At 40.1% G+C, this 22,914-nt stretch overlaps 1 protein-coding gene across 1 annotated transcript in view; it reads left to right on the forward strand.

The window, feature by feature from the left end:
* Window positions 1-22,914, forward strand: part of ZNRF2 (zinc and ring finger 2) — a gene marked incomplete at both ends in the record, with an annotated part of 49,832 nt that overhangs the window by 23,861 nt on the left and 3,057 nt on the right. The window contains one exon of the mRNA XM_079538288.1: window positions 6,931-7,026. Coding sequence (XP_079394414.1) covers window positions 6,931-7,026 — 96 coding nt within the window. The remainder of the gene's footprint in view (window positions 1-6,930; window positions 7,027-22,914) is intronic.

Below are 22,914 nucleotides of genomic sequence, written 5' to 3' on the forward strand. Positions count from 1 at the left end.
GAAAGCTCTGCCCAATTTTGGAAACACAGTATTTAAAAATTGGATGGAGTCCAGAGGCAGCAATAGAAATGAAAGTTTTTAGATAGCAGAGCCTGTGTGGAAAGATTAGAGTAACTGGTTTTGTGCAGGCTAGAGGAAAAAGATGAGGAGCACATGTTTTGTAGTGGGAGCATGTATTTTGTCATAAGGGACAGTTACCAGGTGGTTTCTGTGTCTGCTGAACGCATAAGAAGTAAATGATCTCTTTTTGTAAGTGAAGGCTGCCAGATTAGACATAAGGGAAGATTTTCTAACGCTCTAGGAATAGGTGATCAGCATTGCAGGTTGCCTAGGTTGACTGTAAAATCTTTCACTAGTGAATTGTTAAGGGTAGATTAATTCCTCAAGGTACAGTTACCCAGTTTCCCTGCTCGGGATGAACTCGGTGACCTCTTGAGGCCCTTAATAACAATGTTTCTCTGACTGTGTAAGGTGTTCGCCATTATAATGGGGAAGGACCTTTTGTTTTTGTTTTATCTTAAGAGTTGTTATGCAGGCTTTATTTGCATGACAGTATTCTTGCATACCATCATATTTACTGGATGCTGTGCCTCCAGATTGCCTGTACTTATTTCCCTGAATTCTGAAGGACAAGTGCAAATATGTAAGTAACATTTGCCAGGCTTCTTAATTCTCAGATACGTTTCATAAAAGTATGTGTATGTAAATCTTTCTCTTTGTTTATGTCTTGCTTAAATGTAAACCGAGATGATTTTTTTCCATCTAACTTGAAAACATGCATATAGAAACTTGCCTTTGTTAGATATTTATTTTTAAAGGACAATAAGTATTGCTATGCATTTAGTTTCAACAATGTCCTTGTTGAGACTTTGCTGCTGAAAGTTCACTCGGATCAGACTGAGGCTGTCTCTTTGGTTCATGTTATTCATGGTTGCTTCTTGCTACTACTGCTTAACATTAACCAAAAGGAACATCCATTCTTCTGTGCAGGTCTAACGCTGCTTTACAATTTCCTTTATACGCAGCTCAGCGGCGCTGCACTGTGCCGTCTGGAAGGTGTTTTGTTGTTTGTTTGTTTGTTTGTTTTAAAACTTTTTTCCTCCTACTCCAAAAGTGATGAATGCCAAAATGTTTCTTGGGAAAAAAAAATATTGTAGAGATTGAGGAGCTTATCATTTGTTGGATTGGTTTTGTTTGCTTTGCTGTTTGCTGAACTGCAGGCAAAACAGTCTGTTTGCAAAGCAAGGCAAACACAGCAAGATATCAACAAAAGGTTGAAGTTGGTATGGATACTGTGAGTGGCCACCCACCAACCTGTCCTTGCAGACAGTTTCCAAGCCTGCCAGAGATAAAAATTATGAGTTCTGTAGATGGAAGTGAGAAATGGTGGGATTTCTTGACTACTGTAGGTTCATTTGCAAAAGTTAGCAGTCTGATCAAAGTGATAGATACAGGGGGGAATGAGAGAATTCACCTCTGAGTACTGAATTCCTGCTATTTAAGCAAGTTCAGTTATTTCAAACTTTCTCTGCCACCTTGAGATTTTCTTGTCCCTTCGCTGCAACCTGCTGTTCTGTCTCTGTTCTTGTAACTCTGCTTTTTTCCACAACTGTGGTTTTGTTGTAAGTAATGTGTTACTTTCAGTACTGTACTCAAGGTAGTGAAACTCAATGTGAATTTGTAAGAATTTTTCTGTCTCGTGTGTGTTAAGTATGCACTTGTTGGCTAGCTGTGTGTGCTAGTTCAGATTTGGTACTCAGTTCTTTCCTGCTGTACAGAAGGAAAATGAGAATGAGAAAAGGAATGCGAGCTGGCTCTTCCCTAGTGTACTATTTTATTGCAGGTAATGTTTTCTAGAGCGTGAGACAAAAGGGCAGCTTTGCAATGATATGCTGACCTAACAGTGACCTAATACAAGGGCGATAGTGGCTTGTCTTTAATGAAATAAAGCATGCGTCCCACTTTTTAGCTTTCCTGAGCCACATTGAGGGAAGAGGAATTGCCTTGAACTGCGTATGTGTAAATTGTTCTGAAAGTAATGCTTCCTATTTATTTCCATGGAAAGTACAGTGAATACAAAGAGCATAATAACAGTACTTCATAGAGTAAATTCTCAGCTACAAAACTATTTTTCAACACATTCCACCCCCATTAGCTATGCGTTCTCACCAGTGATGAGCAAGAGCCTGCACAGTGGGCTCATGAAATAAATAAATAAATAAAAATAATAATAAAATAAAAAATCTGCCCCAGTGGAGGTGACCCCCTGTTGCCATTGCTGAATCATGCCATCCAGCGCCTCACTGTGCTCACATCCACTGGTTGGTGTCCAGAAATGTTCAGCAATCATTAATGAATGTCACTGAGTGCCTTTTTTCTGCATGGAGGAATTCAATCCCACCCCATCGCTTCATCTGCACTTCCATGTCAGATGCCATTCTGTCAGACTGCCCCTCTGCTGCCATCTGTCACACGGCAACAACATGTAATGGGATATTGGTGGGAAGGTTCAGCCTCTGCTGCCGTACCACCAGCATCTGTCTCTAATGTTGTGGGCCAACATCATAAAACAAGAGGCATTACTTTCAGAGCAGCTCTTGTAAAATACATAACATAGGTTATGTATATAAGCAACAAACTTATCTTAACCATTTAGTAATTTTTGAAAAACAAGAAAAGGGGCAACAAACATAAAATCAGTGGAGTACTTGACTTTGTATTTGTGAAACCAATGCATCAATCTAATTTGATGGCAGGGGCTAGTGAGATCTTTGAAATTCTACTCTTCTTGTGCTTCATCCTTGACAATAGTTGTTCCCAAATGTACGTACCACCAGAGAGCAGTGCCACGAATAAGGGGTGATGGTGAAATGAGGAGCGGTGGGTGGCTGCTACATGGGCTGGGCCGTGGGTGGGACATGACTGAGATAAAGGATGCTGAGAAACCGGTAACTTTGTATGAGTTGTATTTTCATCTGGAACTGTGTGTCGTGCATTGTGCTATCCTTGTTAGCTTGTATCCGTGTAGGTGAGAAAGTAGTTTATTGCAATTCAGAGTTTTCGCAGGACACTTCACCTGATGCCACCTCATCTGATGACTACATCTGCTTTGTCCTCCAAGTGGCTGTGAATACTTTATCTGTGAAACTCAGTGAAACAAGCCATGTAAAGCGCAAGTTACTTTTAGCTAGTCGCTGATTGTTGAAGTAATGTGAAACTTTCATAAATTTATCAGAGTTGTTCGTTGAAACTGGTGGTAAAAACAAACAAGGAATATAGATGTTATTAGCCTGCTGAGCAAGAGTTCAATAGAGTCTTTGTTCTTATGGAGTACTTAATTGTAAACTGGGTCATGAAACTGTTGCCTTCTGATTTGAGAGAAGATGGGAAAACACCAGCTTTTTTAGGACTTGAACTGTTGTTTTGAGTGGTGAATGTTCACTTATTTATCTTTAAAAGTACTCTTAAATATATGTGTCTAACTTCAAAATAACTTGTTTGGGGTTGCTGGAGAAGTTGGAAATACCAGTATCCTTCACACAGAGCATGCACTGTGCATCTCTAGAGCTAAATCCAGAAGCTAGTGATTACAACAGAACAACGTGAGGGAATGACAACTGGGATTTCATTTGCTTTAGAAAATGTTTTGGTAGATGTTGAAAGTTCAAGGCACTTTCTCTGCTCTAATGGTGGTCTCTGGCTCACAGCTGATGCTAGTCAGTGGAAAAACATATTTTCACAAAGATACCTTTACCAGTGGCTGTTAGACCAGTGGCTGTTAGTTTGGTCCATTGGTCTTAGTTAAGTGTAGTGTCCTCTACCTTTGGAGTTCTTTACAGTGTTGTTCTGTGTGCTAAGTACAACTGTAGCAGTTGGATATCCCAGACTTGCGGTGTCAAGAGGATGTCTGTAACTTGCTTACCTGTTACCTTCAGATCCCCCTTGATACTGAACATGAGACACCATATTGTTAAAATATAGGACTTAAGGACAGACATACAGTAGCACATCATGGTTTTGACTGGAATAGAATTCAATTTTTTCATAGAGACTAACATGGTGCTGTGCTTTGGAGTTAAGGTGAAAGTAGTGTTGATAGCACAACAGTGTTTTAGTTACTGAGCAGTGCTGTACAGAGGCAAGGGCATTTCAGTGAGGGGTCTTTTAAGGGGCACAAGGAGCTGGGAAGGGACAGATCTGGAACAACTGACCCAAACTGGCCAAAGGGATGTTCCATACCATGTGCTTAGTAAAAGCTGGGCTAAAAGAGGAAGAAGGAACATTCAGAATGACTGCGTTTGTCTTCCTGAGAAACAGCTACGTGAGATGAGCCCCGCTTTCCTGGGAATGGCTGAACATCTGCCTGCCCATGGGAACCGAACAGATAAATTCGTTGTTATGATGTGCTTGCACATACAGCTTTGCTTTACCTAGTGAACTGTTCTTATCTTAACCCACAAGTTCTTGCACTTCTACCTCTCTGACTCTCTCCCATCCCACCTGGGGAAAGCACGTGGCTCTGTGGTGCTGAGCTGCTGCCAGATAAACCACAGCACAGGAAAAACATATTCAGCTGAGTACTTTAGGGGGATAGCCAATAAGATCTTTCACAGCTGTCTACTTTTAAGCATAGTTTTAAATTTAAATCTTTATTGCTTTCACTGATGAGTGCTGCCGCTGCTGCTATTATTAATAATGTTATTATATGCTCAGTCCCTCCCTACTTTTCTTTTTGTATGTAAGTCTTCCATACCAGCATTCCTGGAAGAAATACCTTTTTAAAAAACCTATTAACTTTAGAAGTGGTTCTGAAAACCTCTTGATGATTTTCCTTTGCCCCTATGCTTCTGCTTAGACATGCCAATGACTGTAGGGAATAGCTCAAAGGGTTTTGTGCAGAAAGCAGACATATCCTGTTAATGACTGTCCCACTGCTTAACTAGCCATAAACATAATTGCTAACCTGCTGTAATGCAAACACATCCTTCTGGCCCAGCAGGGCTGTCTGCAGTGTATGAGGAAGTTGCATGCTTTTCACATCAGAACAAGTTGTCAGTTATGCCGCAGAGAAGCATGTGAATGAGAATAAGGGATGAGTCTTAGGAGTTTTCTTGGCTGTGACTAGACTTAAAAGCAATCAAATGCATTTGGCTGATAACAGTCGAATTTACCCCTAGGTCACTTTCTGAGGAAAAATGTAACGAAATGGTCATGGGTGATTTTGAGTCTTTGGAGGACTAAGATACTAATTTAGATTTTAGTCAGGTCGAGCTGCAGCCCTGGGGAAAGATTACACAGTGGCTGAAGCTTTTTTTTTTAATTTATCTTTTGTCTGACAAAGCTTTCTCCAAGTAAATAATCCCTTCAACCTGTTCTTCAAAATATGTGATTGGTTGTTTTGTGCTTGTTAAACTGTAGTTGTAACTTGTGTTAATAAATGTGTGAGCTTGGAGAGGCATATTAAATACATAGAGAGGAGCAATATGTGAAATGAAGTGCAGCACTGAAACGAGAACAAGTAGATGTGAACCACCTACAACTAAAATGAGAAGAATCAGAGCTGTGTTTTATCTCAGGAAGTGGTTTCGGCAGACATGTTCAGTTGCTGCTCAGAGTTCCTCATGTGTTTTGCCAGTTGACTGTTTTGAGTTGCTTCCTATCATCTGTACCAAAAGCAAGTGCTCTCTTGATAGAGGGAGTGCAATACTTCGGGTCAGTTGCTTCATCTACATCTGAATAATAATTAACAGTAAAGATCAAAATTCTCAGGCATCAGTAACTTGAAAGTGCAGCATCAAGTGATTAAATAGCCTTGGCTGAATTGGTTCATTGTGGGCTCCCAAAAGTGTAAGTTCAAAAGCAAGGGACGACAAAGTAATAGGGAAGCAGACATGGGTGCAGATGTTGATGGGAGTCACAATAGCCACCTATATGGTATCACTGCTTTTCCTCGATGTCAGTGAAGAAATTTGTATTGAGTATGGGTTTTGATTAATCTCAAGTAGGTATTTTTGCTCTGTGTTGTCTTGTCGGTATGCTTAACAGTTGGTATTCATCAGGATCCCTGCTGGGTGCTTTTTTGTCTCACTTGTGTGTTAACTTTTCTAGCAGATCAAATTCAGTCTACTGCTCATACTTTTTTTTTTGGTAGTAAAACTTGGCCAGCCAGTCTTGTTCCTTAACTGGAAGACTACTGTCTTTGGTAATGACATAAATTAATAGTCTATGACAAAACTATTTAATAATTTATGCAGTTGCATCACAATCCAGACTGTCTTAGTTAGTCTTTATCCTGCATTGCCTCAGGCTTTGGCCTCACAAACTAAACTACGCTGTGCTTGGCTGGGATGGGAGAAGTCAAATTCAGTGCTACAGGAAATACTAGTGATGCGGTAGATGAGGTGACACCTCTGAGTGAATGTTTTTCCTGTGCTACAGACTGGTAAAGGTGGGATGTAAAACAGAGATTCTTTGTTAAATGTTCTATGCTACTCCTGGTAAAAGTGAAACTTGATTCAGAGCTCATCTAGTCCAACCCTTCCCCCCTGCCCCTGATAAAGCAGGTAACATGCTTAAATGGTTGAGTGCTCCCTATGCGTCCAATTTCTGTATTAGTAGGATTGTTACACTCTTCCTTTGGTATTAAGCTGAACTTAGAGTGGTTGTGAAGCTTTACCTTCCAGAAATGTTAACTTGTTAACAATTGGCAACAGATCCATTTGCCAAAGCAGCAGTCTGTTTTGAGGTCTTTGGAAATCAAGGGGATTAAACTCATGTAAGAAATGTCAGCTTTTCATTTTTAACCTGACAGATTTATTTTTTTTATTTTTGGCTTTGAATATTTTCAGAGTATTTATTTATTAATTTTGGCTTGAATATAAACATTTGCTGCATGGCCAAGTGTACTCAACTTACTTCTTTTTTTCATAGGATTCAAGTGCCCTGTATGTTCAAAATTTGTATCTTCTGATGAAATGGATTTACATCTCGTGATGTGTTTGACAAAACCAAGGATAACCTACAATGGTAAGAAAGAAGTAAGCTGATCATTATTTCTTTATTTTAAACCTTAGTGTAAATAATTTTTTATTAAGATACTCAAGTAACTAATACAATTGACTCAGAAATAGCGTGGTTTTATCTGTAGTTAATTTTTTCAAAATAATTCTTTTGAATGTGTAAAATACATGAAATACATAAAATTATTCTTGGGTGTGTTTTATTCCATTATTCATCACAAGGTCAGATATTGATCAATGTCCATTTAGTGTCCTTTCTAAAAAAAGTTGATGTATAAATAACCTACAGTGCTATGGACTCACTGACTTCCTTATTCCTTTGCTTTTATGACATCTTAATTGTACTTTGTCTTGGAATAAGTCTTGAAGAATGGTTTGGCCCATTTTGTTCTTTGTCTGGATAGCAATAAAGCATCGGGGACACTGGAACAAAACATTAACTGCAAAAATGATTTGAAATCATATAGTTGTGAAATCCATGTCAAAGTGCAGTATGCAGGTAAAGTAAATATAGATTTATTTATTTTTTATCCTGTTGTTGCAACATATATTTGAGGAGGTTTGCTTCATTATGTTTCTTTTTGATCTGGTGGTGGTGGTGGTTGTTTTCATTCAGATTTGGATCGAACAGTTTCCAAGATAGGTTTTTAGAGAACTATGTACAGAGAAATGTTGAACATAAGGGAGAAGCAGACTAGGCAGCCCAGCGAGGGAGGGACAAAGCACTTAGGGTCAGTTTGGATGGAGCAGGAGGAGGCAGGCTGGCAGAGAGCAAGCTCTGGCTGTAATCCAACTCATGAGATGCGCACAAATTACAAGCTGACAGACTGAAATCCTTTGCCTCCACTGCTTCTTACACGTACATGCAAGCACATTCATCCAGTGAACATTTTTGTCCAAAGAAACAGCAATTGCATAACAACCTCTTGATATTTCTGGTTGTGTTCCATTGTACCACAGTGGTGCCATATTCAGCCTGTTTTTTTTCCTGCATTGTTTCTCCCAGCTGGCCCACAATTAATTGGAGCTCTTTGAGGCCACCTTGTTATCTTTGCGTAGTCCCCTCAGACAAAAAAGAAACAACAACCCATCTTTATAAATGAGCAGAAATAATCTGCAAAGTGACAGAAGTCAGTTGTGGACAGTATAGTATGAGGTATTATCTGAAACGTGATTTGTTAAATTAGGGCAGTCTCTTATAATAGGAAGTGGTGATACAAGCTTGAAAGGAGAAAACTACATACGTTGGTTTGAGAGACACTTAACTGGAATTATAGTTTCATTCTCATAAACCCATAATAGAAGTGTGCATTGATCATTTAAATTACAGTTGGTTAGCTTCTGGACCTTCAGACTAAATCTTACAGTATAAAGTTACTTATTATACTGCAGTGTAAAGAAATTAATATGGCTTCAGAGTTGGGTATCACTCAGTAATCTGCGGCATAATTGGAATCCATTTAAAGAGAATGATGAAAGAAAATTAACTAGCAGATCGATAACTTGACCAAATGCTTCTGTGATTACAGGCCTAGAATTGTATATAAATACCTAAATGATTGCATTTCTTCCTGTATTTTTGCTGTTTGCCAGCATAAGGAGATCAGTGATGGATCTGTCTTTTTGCCATAAGCTATAGGAAGGGCATCTTGAATTTTGCTTGCAAGAAGAAAAAGTGTTGCTATTGACTTTTGATCTCTTTCCCAAAGGGGATCTTAGTCTCTTTATGCTTTACTTTCTCATGGTTATTTTGGGCTCTTGCTGGATATACTCAATTAGACCCATGTAGGCATCATTTGTTTATGTTGGTCGCTGATGGTTTCCTGCTTCTGTCTAGGAGAGAAATACTTACATTTCTTTTACTTGCTCTTCTCTCTTCATCTTGAATTGAAAGTAGCTGAAGGAAGCCTTAGGCTTTTGGGGGTTGGGAGATGTTTTAAAAATTGGGCAGTTGGATTGAACTGTGTGTATATCTAATTCTGTACTGGTTACGTTTCCTCGTACTGTAAATGTATGAAGATGAGTTGTTCTTTCTAGGAAATGTCAGGGAGCAAATTGTGCATCTTGTGCGATTTTGAGACAGGCATTCTTTTTAATGCAAGCCTAAGGCATGTAGTCTTCACCAGAAAATGTCATAAGACTGTTTAGTTGTGATTTGAAGCTTAAAAAAAAAAATGAAACAAGTCCTTACAGGCTATTTCTCATTGCTTTCTGAGCTACCTTTGTGTTCTGCTTCTGGCCGTAGGAAGAGCCAGTGAACAGCAGTTTGTGGCAGCTGGCTGATTTTTCACGTTTTCTGAAAGAGTGGTCACAAATTTGTCCTAGTTCTATGCTGGAAGTTGTTCTGATTTTCATATAAATAAATCAGTACATTTTATTGGCCTTCTTTTAAAATCATACGACTTCTCTCCAACAGAGATCTCATTGATTTCTCAGTTTGACATGTACTGAGAACTCTTTTTTCTGTGGAACTTTGTTCCAAGTGTCTCTTAAACTACTTGTGGTGCTCAGACCAGTACATTGTTGTTCTGATACAAAAGCTGTTTACATGGCTGAATTGTAAAACATTGAAAACATTGTGGTGGTTCATGTTAAAGCAAGGCTGTTTAAGACAGTCTTTAGCCATTAAGAATCCTCTTCATAGTGTTTTTTGCTGAGCTTCTGAGAAGACCAAATAGGTCCTGTGCACTGGCTAGCCACAGGTTGCTAGAAGCCACTTTTATGGAGAAAGTGGATTACTGGCTAGTTGACCTGTTCCTTTTGTTGAGTTCATTTGCTCTGTGTGTTTGAGGGGGAGGGGGGGTTCTGTTGAAAACAACTGCTAACATCATACACAGCCATAGCACTTCTCTTCAACTTCTCCAGGCACGTCTTCTCTTTCTTGTCTGCAATGGTGAGTGACATGCAGGGCTCACTTAGAGGCAACTCTCAGAGGTGCTGCTCATGGAGGGCCCTCTTGGCCTGGCAGAGCTGTTTGCTTGAGTAACACTCAGTGCTTTGGAACCAACTTGCCTTGACCTCTGTGCATCAATTGCATCAATTCCAGCTGCTGAGAGGCAGGTGATTAGACTTAACCTGGTGAAGTATATGTTTTGAATGCAATTGTAGCTTGGTGTATTTACAGTATGGGTACACTCTTTCATTGGAAGACATTTAAAAATGAGAAGACCCAAGCGAGAGGGCTGCTGGTGGCTTAAAGCAAACTAATGTTAGCTCTCCTGCAACTAACGCTGCTGAATCCTTTTGAACAAACCTTGCAGCTGGTTCTGTCTGAAGTAATTCTGTTTGTCTTTCTGAAATGCCTTTGTTTGGTTCTCAGGACACTTTGTAAGACTTTATTATTATTAAAGGGCCTCCCTGCCAGCAGGGACTAGCAGGCTGGCAGCCTGCCAGCTGGGGAAGCCAGTGACCCCGGGAGCTGGGAGAGCCAGTCAGCTCCCTGCCTCCTTGGCTGCTCGGCCAGCCGGCCTCTCCTCTCTCAAAAGTTTTCATTGAATTAGCACATTCCTGTGGAATATTTTGGGTTTCATCGAGTCAGCACTTTGCATCGGAACGTTGTTCTACTGGAAACTTTCTCAGCGGGCCTCCTTAGAGCCGTGTGCTCAGGGTAGAGCTGCTTGGCATCAGCGCTGCTTTCTCTTGGGCTGCTCTGTGTTTAATTCAAATATGGCAGTGGGTCTGATTAGCAGCCAGTGTATTTACTGAGCTTTTTGTTCAGGAGAAAAACGTGTGCTAGTCTGATGTTAGGGAATGTTAAGGCATCCGTTGCACAAGCTGCTGGAGGATTTTTCATGACCCAAGGTAACTGCTTTGCAATTTTTCTTCTAGGTTAGCAGGGCTTTCTTATGAAGGGTGTAAATACAGCTAACTCTAAAACAGTTTAAAAGAGGAATGATAATACTGTTTGATGTTTGAGGCCTGCATGTGAGTGAGTTTTGTAATCCTGAATTGGCATCTGGCAGAGCAGTGACCTTGTTACAGAAGTTATCAACGTCTACGTAACGACTTTAGCATATGTGTTATGATCAATGAGAGATTGGCATAAATCATACAAAGAAACTAAATACAAGTATTTTTTTCAAATATTCTTTGGGAATTAGACTTTTTTTTTCTATCACCAGTTGTATTGGTTTTGGTTTTGTGGCTGTTTCAAAAGCTTTGGGTTTTGAACTTACTCAGCTGATACTGCTCAGTAGAAGGGAAGAGAAAGATTGCACCTTAACTTAGCATTTGAATCACTGAGATCTGTGATTCTGGTAGTTCTGTCTCTGCAATGATGTCTTTTCCTTGGTTACATCTGTGCTGAAAAAAACAGAGGGTATTTTACCCAGTGGCTCTCTCTCCTGATGCTCAGAAAATATCAGTGTGAAGAAAATAAGAATTACCAACTTCAAGTTCACGTCCCTGCCAGGATTCTCGGGGTATGAGACCATACCCTAAGAGACCTTGCAAAAGGGCATGGTGCCAGTCTGCCTGGAAAAGCTTAAGCCATCCTCCTTGTCCTCATCCTTTAATAGGACTAGACTTTCAGCAGAGCAGTACAGAATAATACCAAGGCAAAGCAGTTCTTTCATTCCAAGATTTGAAATTCTCCTTAGAACTTTTCAGTTCTTCCATTCTGGAGTTGAGAAATATCCTTGGCCTAGAGTTTCTAGCTTCTTATTTTGCCCTAGGAGATCCTGCACTCTGTCTTTGGGGTTGTGTTGTGACAGGCAAAGAGCACACTCTGCACAGTAGGACATGAACAGACACTTAGCCTGTGTCTGCAGTTAAAATAGTGCCTTTTACTTCTGTTTTGATCATGTGTACTCATTAAAACCCTCTTGATTATGTAGGAGCCTCATTCAGTTTCCCTAGCGCTTTAGAACTGTTTTCTAATGCATTTCTTTAAAATAATTAGAACTATTAAACATCTGTTGAATTTCAGGATTTTTTGTAGTTTAATGACAGAAGAACACTGTAATAGTAAAATTAAACTTTCATCTCAAACACAGCTGTTATTCTGTGAATGGGTGTAACATCAGCTCAGAGCTCATCATTGTCTTGCAAATGTTACAATTTCAAGAAAAACTTGTTTTTGAAGATCTTGATCAAAGTATATTGATTGCTTTGTGCTTCCTCTGTTTGGGAATTGCTTTCCTTTTCAGCAAGGAGGAAACTTCCACTGTTTTTCACCTTTGTAGGCCTTGGATTAGCTATGAAGAAAAGTAAGGTCACATTCAAGTTGCAGTGTGTATCTACCTGCTAAAGGAGGTGGGACCTGCTTCTGTGACCCCATTTCAGTCTCAGTGGGAGAATTGGGTCAGTCTTTGATAGTATGGAATTGGAGCATTTTCAGAGCTGCCATCTCTAGCCTTTCTTCCAGACCCAAAACCTCTTAACTCTTTGCCACAAGGAAAGAAAGGTAAATTGTGTATTTTTAACGATGTGGCGATGAAGAAAGCTCCCAAAAGTGGAACGCAGTGCAACTGTGAGGGAAGTGCTTCACATCTGGAACAGCAGTTCTCAGGAATGCAGGCTACTCCATTTATCTTGCTAAGATACAATCTTGGAGGCTTAGTGGGGATGGTTTAAATATCAACGTTGCTCATTAGCTTACTCCTCATGTAAGAAAAAAAGGAAGCATAGTTTTGTGAAGTAGCTGTCGCTGATACAGTTTGGGAATGCTTAGTAGATTACAGTAAATTTTCTTGACTGTAATGAATTCAAGTCAACACACTTGGATCCTGCAGAGGAGTGTACAACTTCAGGACATCAGACATTGCATCCATTCATCCTTCTACTTTTCTCCAATTTGTCTTGAATGCTACTGACTGTTTTTAATGAGCCTTTGGGGAGAAGGGTATTTGTTGGGTGATTCTGTGCATATTTGCCTTTGAGCCAGGTGTAAATCTGGACAGTGCTTCCTGTGATGGAGCCATCACAAATCACTCTTGGCCAACATAATGTCACCTCATACTTCAGCTCTTGAGAGTGAGATGACAAGTTTTTCTCAGTAGTTTGAAGTTGCCTTTATATAAACGCATACATATGCCATGGGAATATTTTCAGTGCAGCACTGAATAAGTACAGTAAAGCTTTTGACAACTATAGAAAAGCCCATTTCTGAAAATGGGATCATTCATGCTCTGAATAGTTCAAGTTGTTTCTTTTCCTTACAAACTACTCCTAATTTCAGACACTGCTGTTGTCTTGCTTTGGTACTGACAGTGCTGCTGAAGTCAAGTGACAGTTCATGTCCCAGAAAATTATAGATACACCTGTGAACCAGTGCTGCATAGAACAGCTGCATGTGAAGAAAGGAGTGATTCAGATCAGGTTAGAAGAGGACTTGATATATTCTACTGTATGTCATTGTGCTTCTGGTGTTATACAATGGCAGTGCAGTGCTGCACGCAGCAGAAAGCTAAGGAGCAGTTCTGTTAGCTCAATAGCAAATGCTCACTGTGCTGTGACTGTGCAGCATGTGATCCAGGCAGATAGGAGCTACCTTCTGTGTCTTACACTTAATCAGTCTTTAGCTTTGAGAGGTCATTTGGAGGATGTCATAAATCGTGTCTGCAACTGCTGCAGTCTTGTGACTGCTGGGAATTTAGCTTCAGGGAAAATAATGTTCCTTGTTTTGAATGGTAATTGTGCAGTTTGTAAATCTGATATCTCTAAATCCTTGTATTTTACTCCTCTTTTTCTTTAATTGCTCTGCAGAAACAATACTCTTGAAAGTATACATCTTTTCCTCACCATAGAGAATAACTTTCATTGTCTGGATGTTGAAATATAAGTACTCAAAATCCTAAGCTCTTAAAAATAAATGCCAAACTGCATCTGAAGGAGTGATCTGTGTAGGAATCCCACTGTATTTTCTTTCTCAGATTCCTTACTGTTTTGCAGGAACTAGAACTGATTATTCAGTTTGGTTTTTTTTTCAGTTTTTTTTTTTTCCCTAAAGACATACAAAGCAATGAGCAGCACTCCCTCTTGCTCAGAAATGGCCCCAAGGGCAGATCAATTGAAAATAGAGCCTGAAATACCATTTGTAAGGGTTTCTGTTTGATTTTCCCTTTAGATTAAAATCTTGCTTTAAAACTTGCTACCCTTTGATCATTTAAATTGTCTTGCACTTTTGACTTACAGACAACACATCAATGATAAAAGTCAGTACAATTTCTTGGGGGGGGGAGAAGGGGTGAGGGTGTCCAGTGGTACAGTAAGTCTAACTCTTCCAAAACAAGCTGCATGAAAACTCTAGTTGTCACAGAGTGCTCTCAAGTCTGAGTTGGAGATGATCACAGCTTATGTAGGAGAAAAATTTAGTGGCTTTTTAAGTATTTGTAGTGAAATGCAGTGATTCTAGACCAGCTTGTAAATTCTCTACTGACAGTGGTTACATTGACTGTACACTGACATAGCTGCCAAGAAGTAGACTAGCCTACCTAGGATAGTAGGCTACTGTACATATCCCTGGAGGAACCTCCTTGCACTCTAACGTTTGTATAACTTTGTCTCACGTGGCCACAGATTTGTGCAGCTGCAGAAATAAGCCCAATTCTACCACACAGCTGAAACAGGAAAAACTTCATTGATAATAGATTCAGGTAGCTTTTATAGATAACGTTAGATAGTAGGTTCATGTAACTAAGTAATAACTTAGTATCTGATGATAATTTGTTAGCCTATAGGGAATGTTTGCTTGTTTGGCGGAGGGAAGAGGGGGTAAGGAATTGTTCGGTTGATGGTTTTTTGTTGTTTTTTTTTTTTTCTTCCAGTTCCAAGTGAGTCTGTTTTGATCTATGCCTCTGTTAGCTAATATACCTTGTTGTCGTAATGGCACCTAGTAGCTTTGATAGCCTGTCTATTTAAAAACAATGAGAGAAAGAAAACCTTTAAAATGGTGGTAGATAACTGTCTTTTGGGGTCATCTTTTTTTTTTTTTTTTTTTTTTTTTTGACTCCTGTGTTAATCACATTGTATTGCTGAATACTATTATTGCTAGGAAATGAGTGATCCTTATGAGCTTGTGGGATGACCCTGGAGTTAAGAGTTCTCCAGCTTACTGTATTGTGTTACATTGTAGGATATTCACCACTGGAATAGAGAGAGCTGTCTAGGGGAAGTGGAGAGGCCTGTAGTTTGCTGCCTCTTGCAAGGCGTGGTGCTTTGGTGTCTGTTCGGTGCAGATGGAGATGAATTCACTTCCCTCTGCTGCTGTTCTTGTGGAGGTGGATCTAACTCTGAGGGCAAGTAGGTCACACTTGGGGAGGTCAGTGTCACTAGGCTTCACATCTCTGCTCCTCCCAGAAGGTGCCACTTCTTGATGGGAGGAGGAGGATACATCCTCCCTCATTTGAAGAACCTCCTCAACATGTCCCACACAAGGATAAGCTAACACTCTAGAAGTAGCCCTTCTTTGTCCAGGTAATTTTAACCTCAGCTACTCAGTGACTGATGTTCCAGCCAGAGTCCCCCTATTTATAGTGTTCAGAACAGAAGGTGGCTTGTGATACCATGGCAGCGTGATTTAATAGTGCCCCATGGTGACAAAAAAACAGCTGTGTTGAGGGTGAGATCCTCATGGCCTGAAAGTTTTGCTAGTTTTGAAGAAAGAGGAAGAGTGGGAATACTGAGGGCCCCTTTCCTGGGGTAGCATCCCATGCCATTTTGCTTGCAAGAGAGAATAGCTTCCTGTTGATCACAGGGATCAGCTCTGGTCTCTTCTTCATGCCATGCCTGGGGTCTCTTTGATGAGATGGTAGCAAGTGTGTTCCAGGAGGATTGAGGGTTCTCCATTCTCAACCCAGCTGTCACTGACTGTCTCTAATAGTTTTACGTCCTTCTTATGTTGCGGTGTTCAAACCTGCATGCAGTGCTCACAGTGAGGCTTCACCAGTGCACAGCACTAGGGCAATCCGTTCCTTTGCCTGGCTGGCAGCGCTGGGCCTGATGCACAGCCCTGGGTATGATTGGCCCTTTTGGCTAACAGAGCTGCCAAGAGTGGAAGGGGGGGAAACAATAAGCAGAGATTTAAGAGATCTTTCTAGCAAGCTGCAATACAGACAACTGCTTCCCTAGACTAGCTAGTAATACTGTGCCTGATGCACCCATCCGTGCTTGCTGGAATAAATTATAATACTGAATTAAGGGTTAGTGTATAGTAGAAAAATTGAAAAAACTCTGGAAACTTTGACTCAGTTTTCGTTGTCAGAAATTTTTGTATTCAGGCATGCTTGGGGATCCATCTTTGCAGAATAACAGATCTAATTTAAAGTAGGAATAGCTTGTAGAAGCAGTCTGGCTGCTGTGAACAGGAAGGGAAGACAAATTAAAAATTATACAGGACATGATACAATTACTGCATGTGTACATTGACACCGAACGTGCAATTTTTGCTTGGAGAAAAGAGATCTGGATTGTTCTGGGAAGGGCACCCTGTTGGCCTAGCACCTGGCACTAGCATTAACAAGCCAGAATTTGTACCCACTAAGTTTTGGCACCAGATTCTTCATTTTATGGTACTCATCATATCTGCTGTAAGAATAGCACCTTAGTCAGACACACCTGTTTTTTTTTCTCCCCTTTAGTAGTTTTGCTCTTTGTCTCATGGCTTCAGCCTTTATGGCATCTTCGTTATTGCTCTCTGTGTGTTCATTTTACACCAGATCAAAGCAAACTCTGTTTCAAGCTTGTAAAGAAATGAGTCAATTATTTGGCCACTGTTAAAAAGACCTGGGAAAACTCAATGTGCTCAGCGTACCTGGAGGGAAGAGTGGAAAGGGCCTGAAAAAGAGACAAAAACACTGAAGCATATCATACAGTCAACTTAAGAAAAAAGAAGAAAAAAAAAAAAAGGTTGTAGGTTGTATTAAAGTAACCAGCAGTGCCTGGAGTAGAAGGATGGCTAACTGTAGCTGGCCTTTGTTTCCTCTCTCCTTATGCTCCTTGAGGACACTGATTCCCATATTGTTTTCTTGCATACAGGTTTCTAATCTACCTGCTTTCACTACATTGTGGTAGATAAGAATTCTCATAAGTAACTTTCATTAAGCCAGCAGGTCCCCATCAACACTCTCATTTTCTTACAGACCATTACTAGAATAAAACTTCCTAATTGCTTGGTAATGATTTACATTTTTCTTTTGTCTTCTAACCATGGTTTCAGTGACAATTAATGCTTGGAACCCTGCTTTTTGAAAGAATGCTCTTCTGTGATCATTTTGGTCTCCTTTCATGTTGCAGAAATAAGCTTAAAGTCATTTAAGCTTCCAAAGAAAAGAGGGATTTCTAAGCTTGGTGGGAATCCTTTTGTGCAGTCACAGCAACATTGTGCATTTGCCAGATCTCTGTCAGTTCGGACCTTTACTTCATCTTGATCACAGTCAGTCATATTCTGTTATGTATTTCACCACATCTGCACTCTGTTTCCCTCTCCTAGTCTTTGGGAATGTTGTTGGTAATACCATCCATGCTTGACTGGCAAAATGAATCGCTTTAATAGAATAGAGCGTAGTAGTTAAGTCTTCATTCTGACCATAAAGCTATTTGCAGGTAACAGTCTCTGCAAGGTCACAGAAACTAGTCCTCCTGACTAGTGGTATCTTTTCCTTGTTCTATCAGATTTCTAAGTGATTTGCTGCAGTAAGATGCTTCTGGAGATAACTGCTGTGAGTTTTATGACTGGTTGTTTCTTGTGATTTCTTTTTTTTGGTTAGGTTTTTTTTTTTGTTCTTACTAACTTTGCTAAGTAAGTTGTATTTGCTGCACAAGGCAAACTACACTTCAAAATTCTCTTGTATTACTTCTTGCTCTGGGAGAAACCACATGGTTCAGTCGTTTTCGATCTCTGGAGTGTGAACCAAGGTTCTCATTGGACCTTAATTTTGTATCTGTCATAGCAGTTTCTTACTGCTTGTATAAATAGTTGTGTAAACAGCCTCTAAATGTTTTGATTTATTTTTCGAAGATAAGAAGCATTGTGTAGCCTCCCCCAAAAAAGATCTGCACGTATGGATTCTGCAGCCATAGTTCGTTCTTGTTCACTTCTGTAAGTTGAATCCATCCAACCTAACTCCCAGCTCTGTAAGCAACAATCCCAGCTGCTGCAGACTCTTTGTCAGCAATACAAGCTGGTTGCCTCTGGCCGCTTACTCAACCACTCCTTCTTTTGTAGCATGTTTGTGGTACAAGATCCTTTGATGGTAAACTCAGCCTCAAGAAGTGTAAATCATTCTTTCGCAATGGAGCAAGGAGAAGGAGGTATTCCCCCAGTGATAAAGTGATAGTTCCTTACAGGTTTTCTTTTTTTTTTTTTTTTTTTTTTTTTTACTAGGGACTCTATATTTTGCTGCCATTGCATTTCTTGTGGGTTTGCTAGTTTTTATTTAACTCCTGACATTCAAGACTAATGCTTGGGAGATTGTGATATTGATTAAAAAAAAAAAAAAAAAAAGAAAAAAGGAAAGAAAAAAAAAAAAGCTTATTTTTATTCCATGAGCTGCAATAATACAGTGTTTGTTTCAGTTGTTTGAGACTGGTAGGTGCTTGGGTACACCATTCATGATGGGGTTGGACTGCAGGGTGCTACTTCGGTCCTTCAGCATTCAAGGCTTTTTCATGTGGTCCCCTACAGAATGGAAAATATTTACAAGTATTTTTATCTCCCAGGGATAGTTTCTGAATGGAAGGGAGAAGCCTTGAAACAAACACATCATCCCAAGGAAGACTGTTCAAGAAGTTAACCCTTGAGTCACTCAAACTGTAACTGCACCAATTAAGCTGGAATGGGGACAGTATAGAGTGGATAGATCTAGAATCTCTTTACGTCATGTTCTGGAATGAAATGTTTCTGGTTCTATTGCAAAGAGATGCTCATATCTAGACAGGAATTTGGAAGTGTTCTTAGAAATGTGGTGAATAGAACTTGTCATTAGAAGTCTTTGCAAGAGGAGAAAGTTGTTTAACCATCCTGGAATGATTTAATGTTCAAGGGCATTTGAATTGCAAGCAGACTGATTAAATAGAAGTTGGAAAGACTGCATTTTCAAGCATATCTCTCAGATTCAATCAGATAATTGTCTGCTAAGCAAATCTTAAATCACATTGGAAATACATAGTCACTGTGGCAATTAATCTAAAAGACAGGCGCACAAGGCATTTCCAAATGGAGTGTCCAACTGGGCTAATGAAACCTAACTTGTGTGAGTACTTATTTCACCACAGTACTCCGTAGGAGATGCATGAATATGGTTTGAGAAAGTTGGTAAGCTAATCAGTTTAACATAGGATTGACTGGCTGCGGATGTTGCTGTTTGGAGCTGAGCAGCTTTGTTTTCCAGGCTACTTGGCCATTTATCAAAGCCTGGCTCTGCATTGTGAGTCCTTGGATGTAAACATGAGAATGTTAATTGGATGTTGTGTAATGGCCATATTATTTGTGACTTGAAAGTTTTTTGCCATATTGTATCTTCTATTGAGACAGCATAGCTTGAAGTTGGAGGTAGATTTACGTTGTGGCCACTGAGGTAAACTTCTTTACCAAAGAGCTGCTTCCCTGAGTGCACACTAATGCCTTTCCTCTCTGTTATTTAATACACCTGATGTGAATTGTGTCAAGGTAGCTAAAATTATACAGACTTTTTGGGAAGCAGGATGAATAGAACATACATCTATTACATTTTTATTGTTGTTCGTTGAGAAGTAAATACTTTTCACTATCGCACACACCTGATCCTTACCTGATTGAACAGGAAGCATTTAGTTATTTCTTGGGATTGGCTTCTGAAAGCTGAAAGTGTTGCAGAAAAATCTAAATGTGATTCCTAAAATGTTAGGTTTAGCTGAGAAGCAGTGGAACTTCTCCAGACCTCCTTGTAGCTCAGTGAGGTGTTTGTGATAGGAACATTGCAAATTAGCCCTTACTCTGTTGCAAATATTTTTCTTGTGACTTTCACTTTCCTCCTTTTTGTGTATGTGTGTGTGCTGCCTCAGTACAGTGTTTGTATTGTAGGAGAGGGGAGGCCCAACGTGTTTGTTCAGGAAGTCTTTCACGATGCATAGCTTTTTGTGTATAGTTAACTTAGTCTTGGACCCATACTGAGAAGCTGAGAGATAAAGGGCAAACAGTGGTAGCTTTTGGACTTAACACACATAGGAAATTGTAACAAGCTGCCACGTTGCTAGCAGTGAAGAGAGAGATGCCAAACATCTCCCTGCTCCCAAAGCCACCAAACATGTTGTTGGTACTCGAGGTAATATCACATTTTCTGTAGCTGTCTTTAGAGAGGTTATTTTTTGTGTGCATTGTAGTACAGAAGGTGTTTCCAAATTGGCAAGTAGTGCAGTGGTATTTGAGGTTGTGTTTGTTGGAAATGGATGGAAAGTGGCAGTGTTTATGTAGTTCAGTAGCGCGGGGATATTATTATTATTATTTATAATATAATTATAAGAAGCAGCTTAATTCAAGTTATTCAGAAAAGCTGGATTCTGAATTTCCATGTGCTACTCTTTGTAGTGCTGGTGAATCCTGAAAATGACTCAGCTGAGGCTCTGAGAGAGGCACTGATCTTCAAAAATCATGCCTTTTCCTCTGAGCTACAGGGAGTTGTTTGTATTAGATGTGTAAGAAGTGTTTCTGCTCAGGAACCCAGCATTTCTTCTGAAGACGTGTTTCTTGCTGAAGGCAATGCGGACTGTACCTTATGGCTGCAAAGCACAGGCTTCATAGGTGAGCCAAGCCAACAGCTTCAGCTGTGCCTCACTAAATGTGCTGGTGGACCCTGTAGCTTGGAAAGCTGAGAGAGACAAAATCAGCATCTTCTGCAGTGGCAACTGCGTGATCATCGAGGGCCTGCTGAGCTGTACGAATCAGCTGTTCTTCTGCCTCAGTTTTTGGCCAGCAGAAGGGGACTGATCTGGTCATCCAAGAACGATCCCTAGTGCAGAATGCTGAATCAGGGCTGTTCCTCTTGTCCCACCACAGTATCAAAGTACAGGAAGCAAGTCAAAGAAACATCTGGCTTTAACAGTGCTGGGGATGGACTAGGAGAGAAGGCTTTTGTTTGCAGCCAATATGAAGTTGTAAAGAGTTCCTGAGCTGCCTCAAAGAAACATGCCCTGCATAAAGAAAAAGCAGAGTAAAGTATTTTGGGCAAAACAAGTGAAAAACATTGATTCCAGTCATCTAAAGCTTGATGTATACCTTTATAAAAAATAAATATTTAGTACTTAACTAAGTAATCAGTAATGAAAATGAAGTAATATATAACACACACATGGTAACGTGTACTACTTAATTTGATCAGTGTTTTTCAACTTAAGGCACTTGTTTTGCCAGTTTTCATGCTGATAAGTTACTGTTCAGAAGGTGTATTTCAAAAAGTCTTAGTCATATTCATGGTAGAGTGCCCTTCAGTGTCTTCTTCACTGGTAAGCTAGCTGCAGTGGCAGCTTCCATGGAAATTTCAGTTTGTAAGTCTTAGAAAAAAAATCTATATTTGAAAGTCACATGGGATTAAATGGAAGATCTTTCTGATTTGTGTTGCTCAGGATGCCTAGAGAGCAATGAAATACTGCAGCTCTAAGGTGATAGTTATCCAAATGCAGCCTTTGTGATTTGCTACATTATTTCCTGAGTCTCTGTATTTGAAAACAATAGCAGGAACACAGATTGTAATGACTTCATCCATAGGGTATGTATTGTATGCACTTTCACAGTCCTCAGTTTAAAGGCAGGCTGCTTCTTCACAGGCATTACCTATAACTTTAACCATGGCTGAGTTGGCAGCTGATAGTTATTGTATATATTTCTAAAAAGTTCCAGAAAATGTATTTAATCAAGTTGATATGCGACACTGCCAGGCTGATTGTATTTTATTTCATTACCACTTATCTTGCTACAAATGCACAAATGAAATACAGTTTATTTTTCAGTAGAGACTGAAGCAGGATTCTAGGAGGAAAAAAACTACAGACGTCCAGAAGTTAAAATATTAGTATGTAAATGTATGTACATGTAGTGTTAAGCAGGGATAGAGGAGGAAAAAGTATTTGTGCAGACACAGGAGGAAAATACTCTGCTCTTCTGCCAGAGTTCATCTTTACACCAGTCTTCAGCCAGTAAGTGCTTGTTGCAATGGCTGGAAGATGGAGGAGTGTTTACCTTCTGTTTGGTGCAAGGCAGATGGATGTGGGCGTGTGGTGAGTGTCTGTATGTGTATGCACGTGTGGGTGAAATGGAAAAGTGTGGCCTCTGCTTATTTCCGCTTCCCACTTCCATTGAGGTAATACACTGATAAGAACGTTATAAATACAGTATTGTTGAAATCTCAATAGTGTTTTTTTCTTTTTTTTCCCTTATGTTACATCCTCTCTTCTTTTCTTTTGGTGAGCAGTACCAAATTGTGCTTGGGCATTTATAGTAGTTAGGTATTAAGTTTCTTCAGTACTTATCTTTCCTCTTGCATGAGAGCCTGTTAGCCTTCACAAGGTAATGGAAGAAGTGCGAAGTGCTAACTGTGTCGTTTCAGAGGAATGAAAGTATTGAATCCTGCTAACAATCTTTTCTGCGTTCCCAAGGCCGCATTTGGCAATCGTGTCAGCCTTCACAGCAACTGCTCGTGGCATGGCTGGGCCAAGTATGGCCTGCACTGACCACTGCATTGCAGGGGGAAAGCCCTGGCTGAAGGCAGGGACTGGGGCTTGGTTGGTAGGACTGGTATTGGCTAGAAGGAGAGCAACAGCACCTGGGGAGAGAGATTATGGGAGCCCTGGAGGAGACAAGGAGAGTCTCAGACACACCAGGGCTGGTGGGAGATAAAGATGTTTAAATTGGCATCTCGCCCTGGTGTTAGCTAAAAGCTGCAAAGTCGTGTTAAAACACTCAGCAGGAGTTCTGAGCCGTGCG

The sequence above is a fragment of the Tetrao urogallus genome, assembly GCF_951394365.1.
Source record: "Tetrao urogallus genome assembly, chromosome: 7".
In the NCBI taxonomy this organism is placed as follows: Eukaryota; Metazoa; Chordata; class Aves; order Galliformes; family Phasianidae; genus Tetrao; species Tetrao urogallus.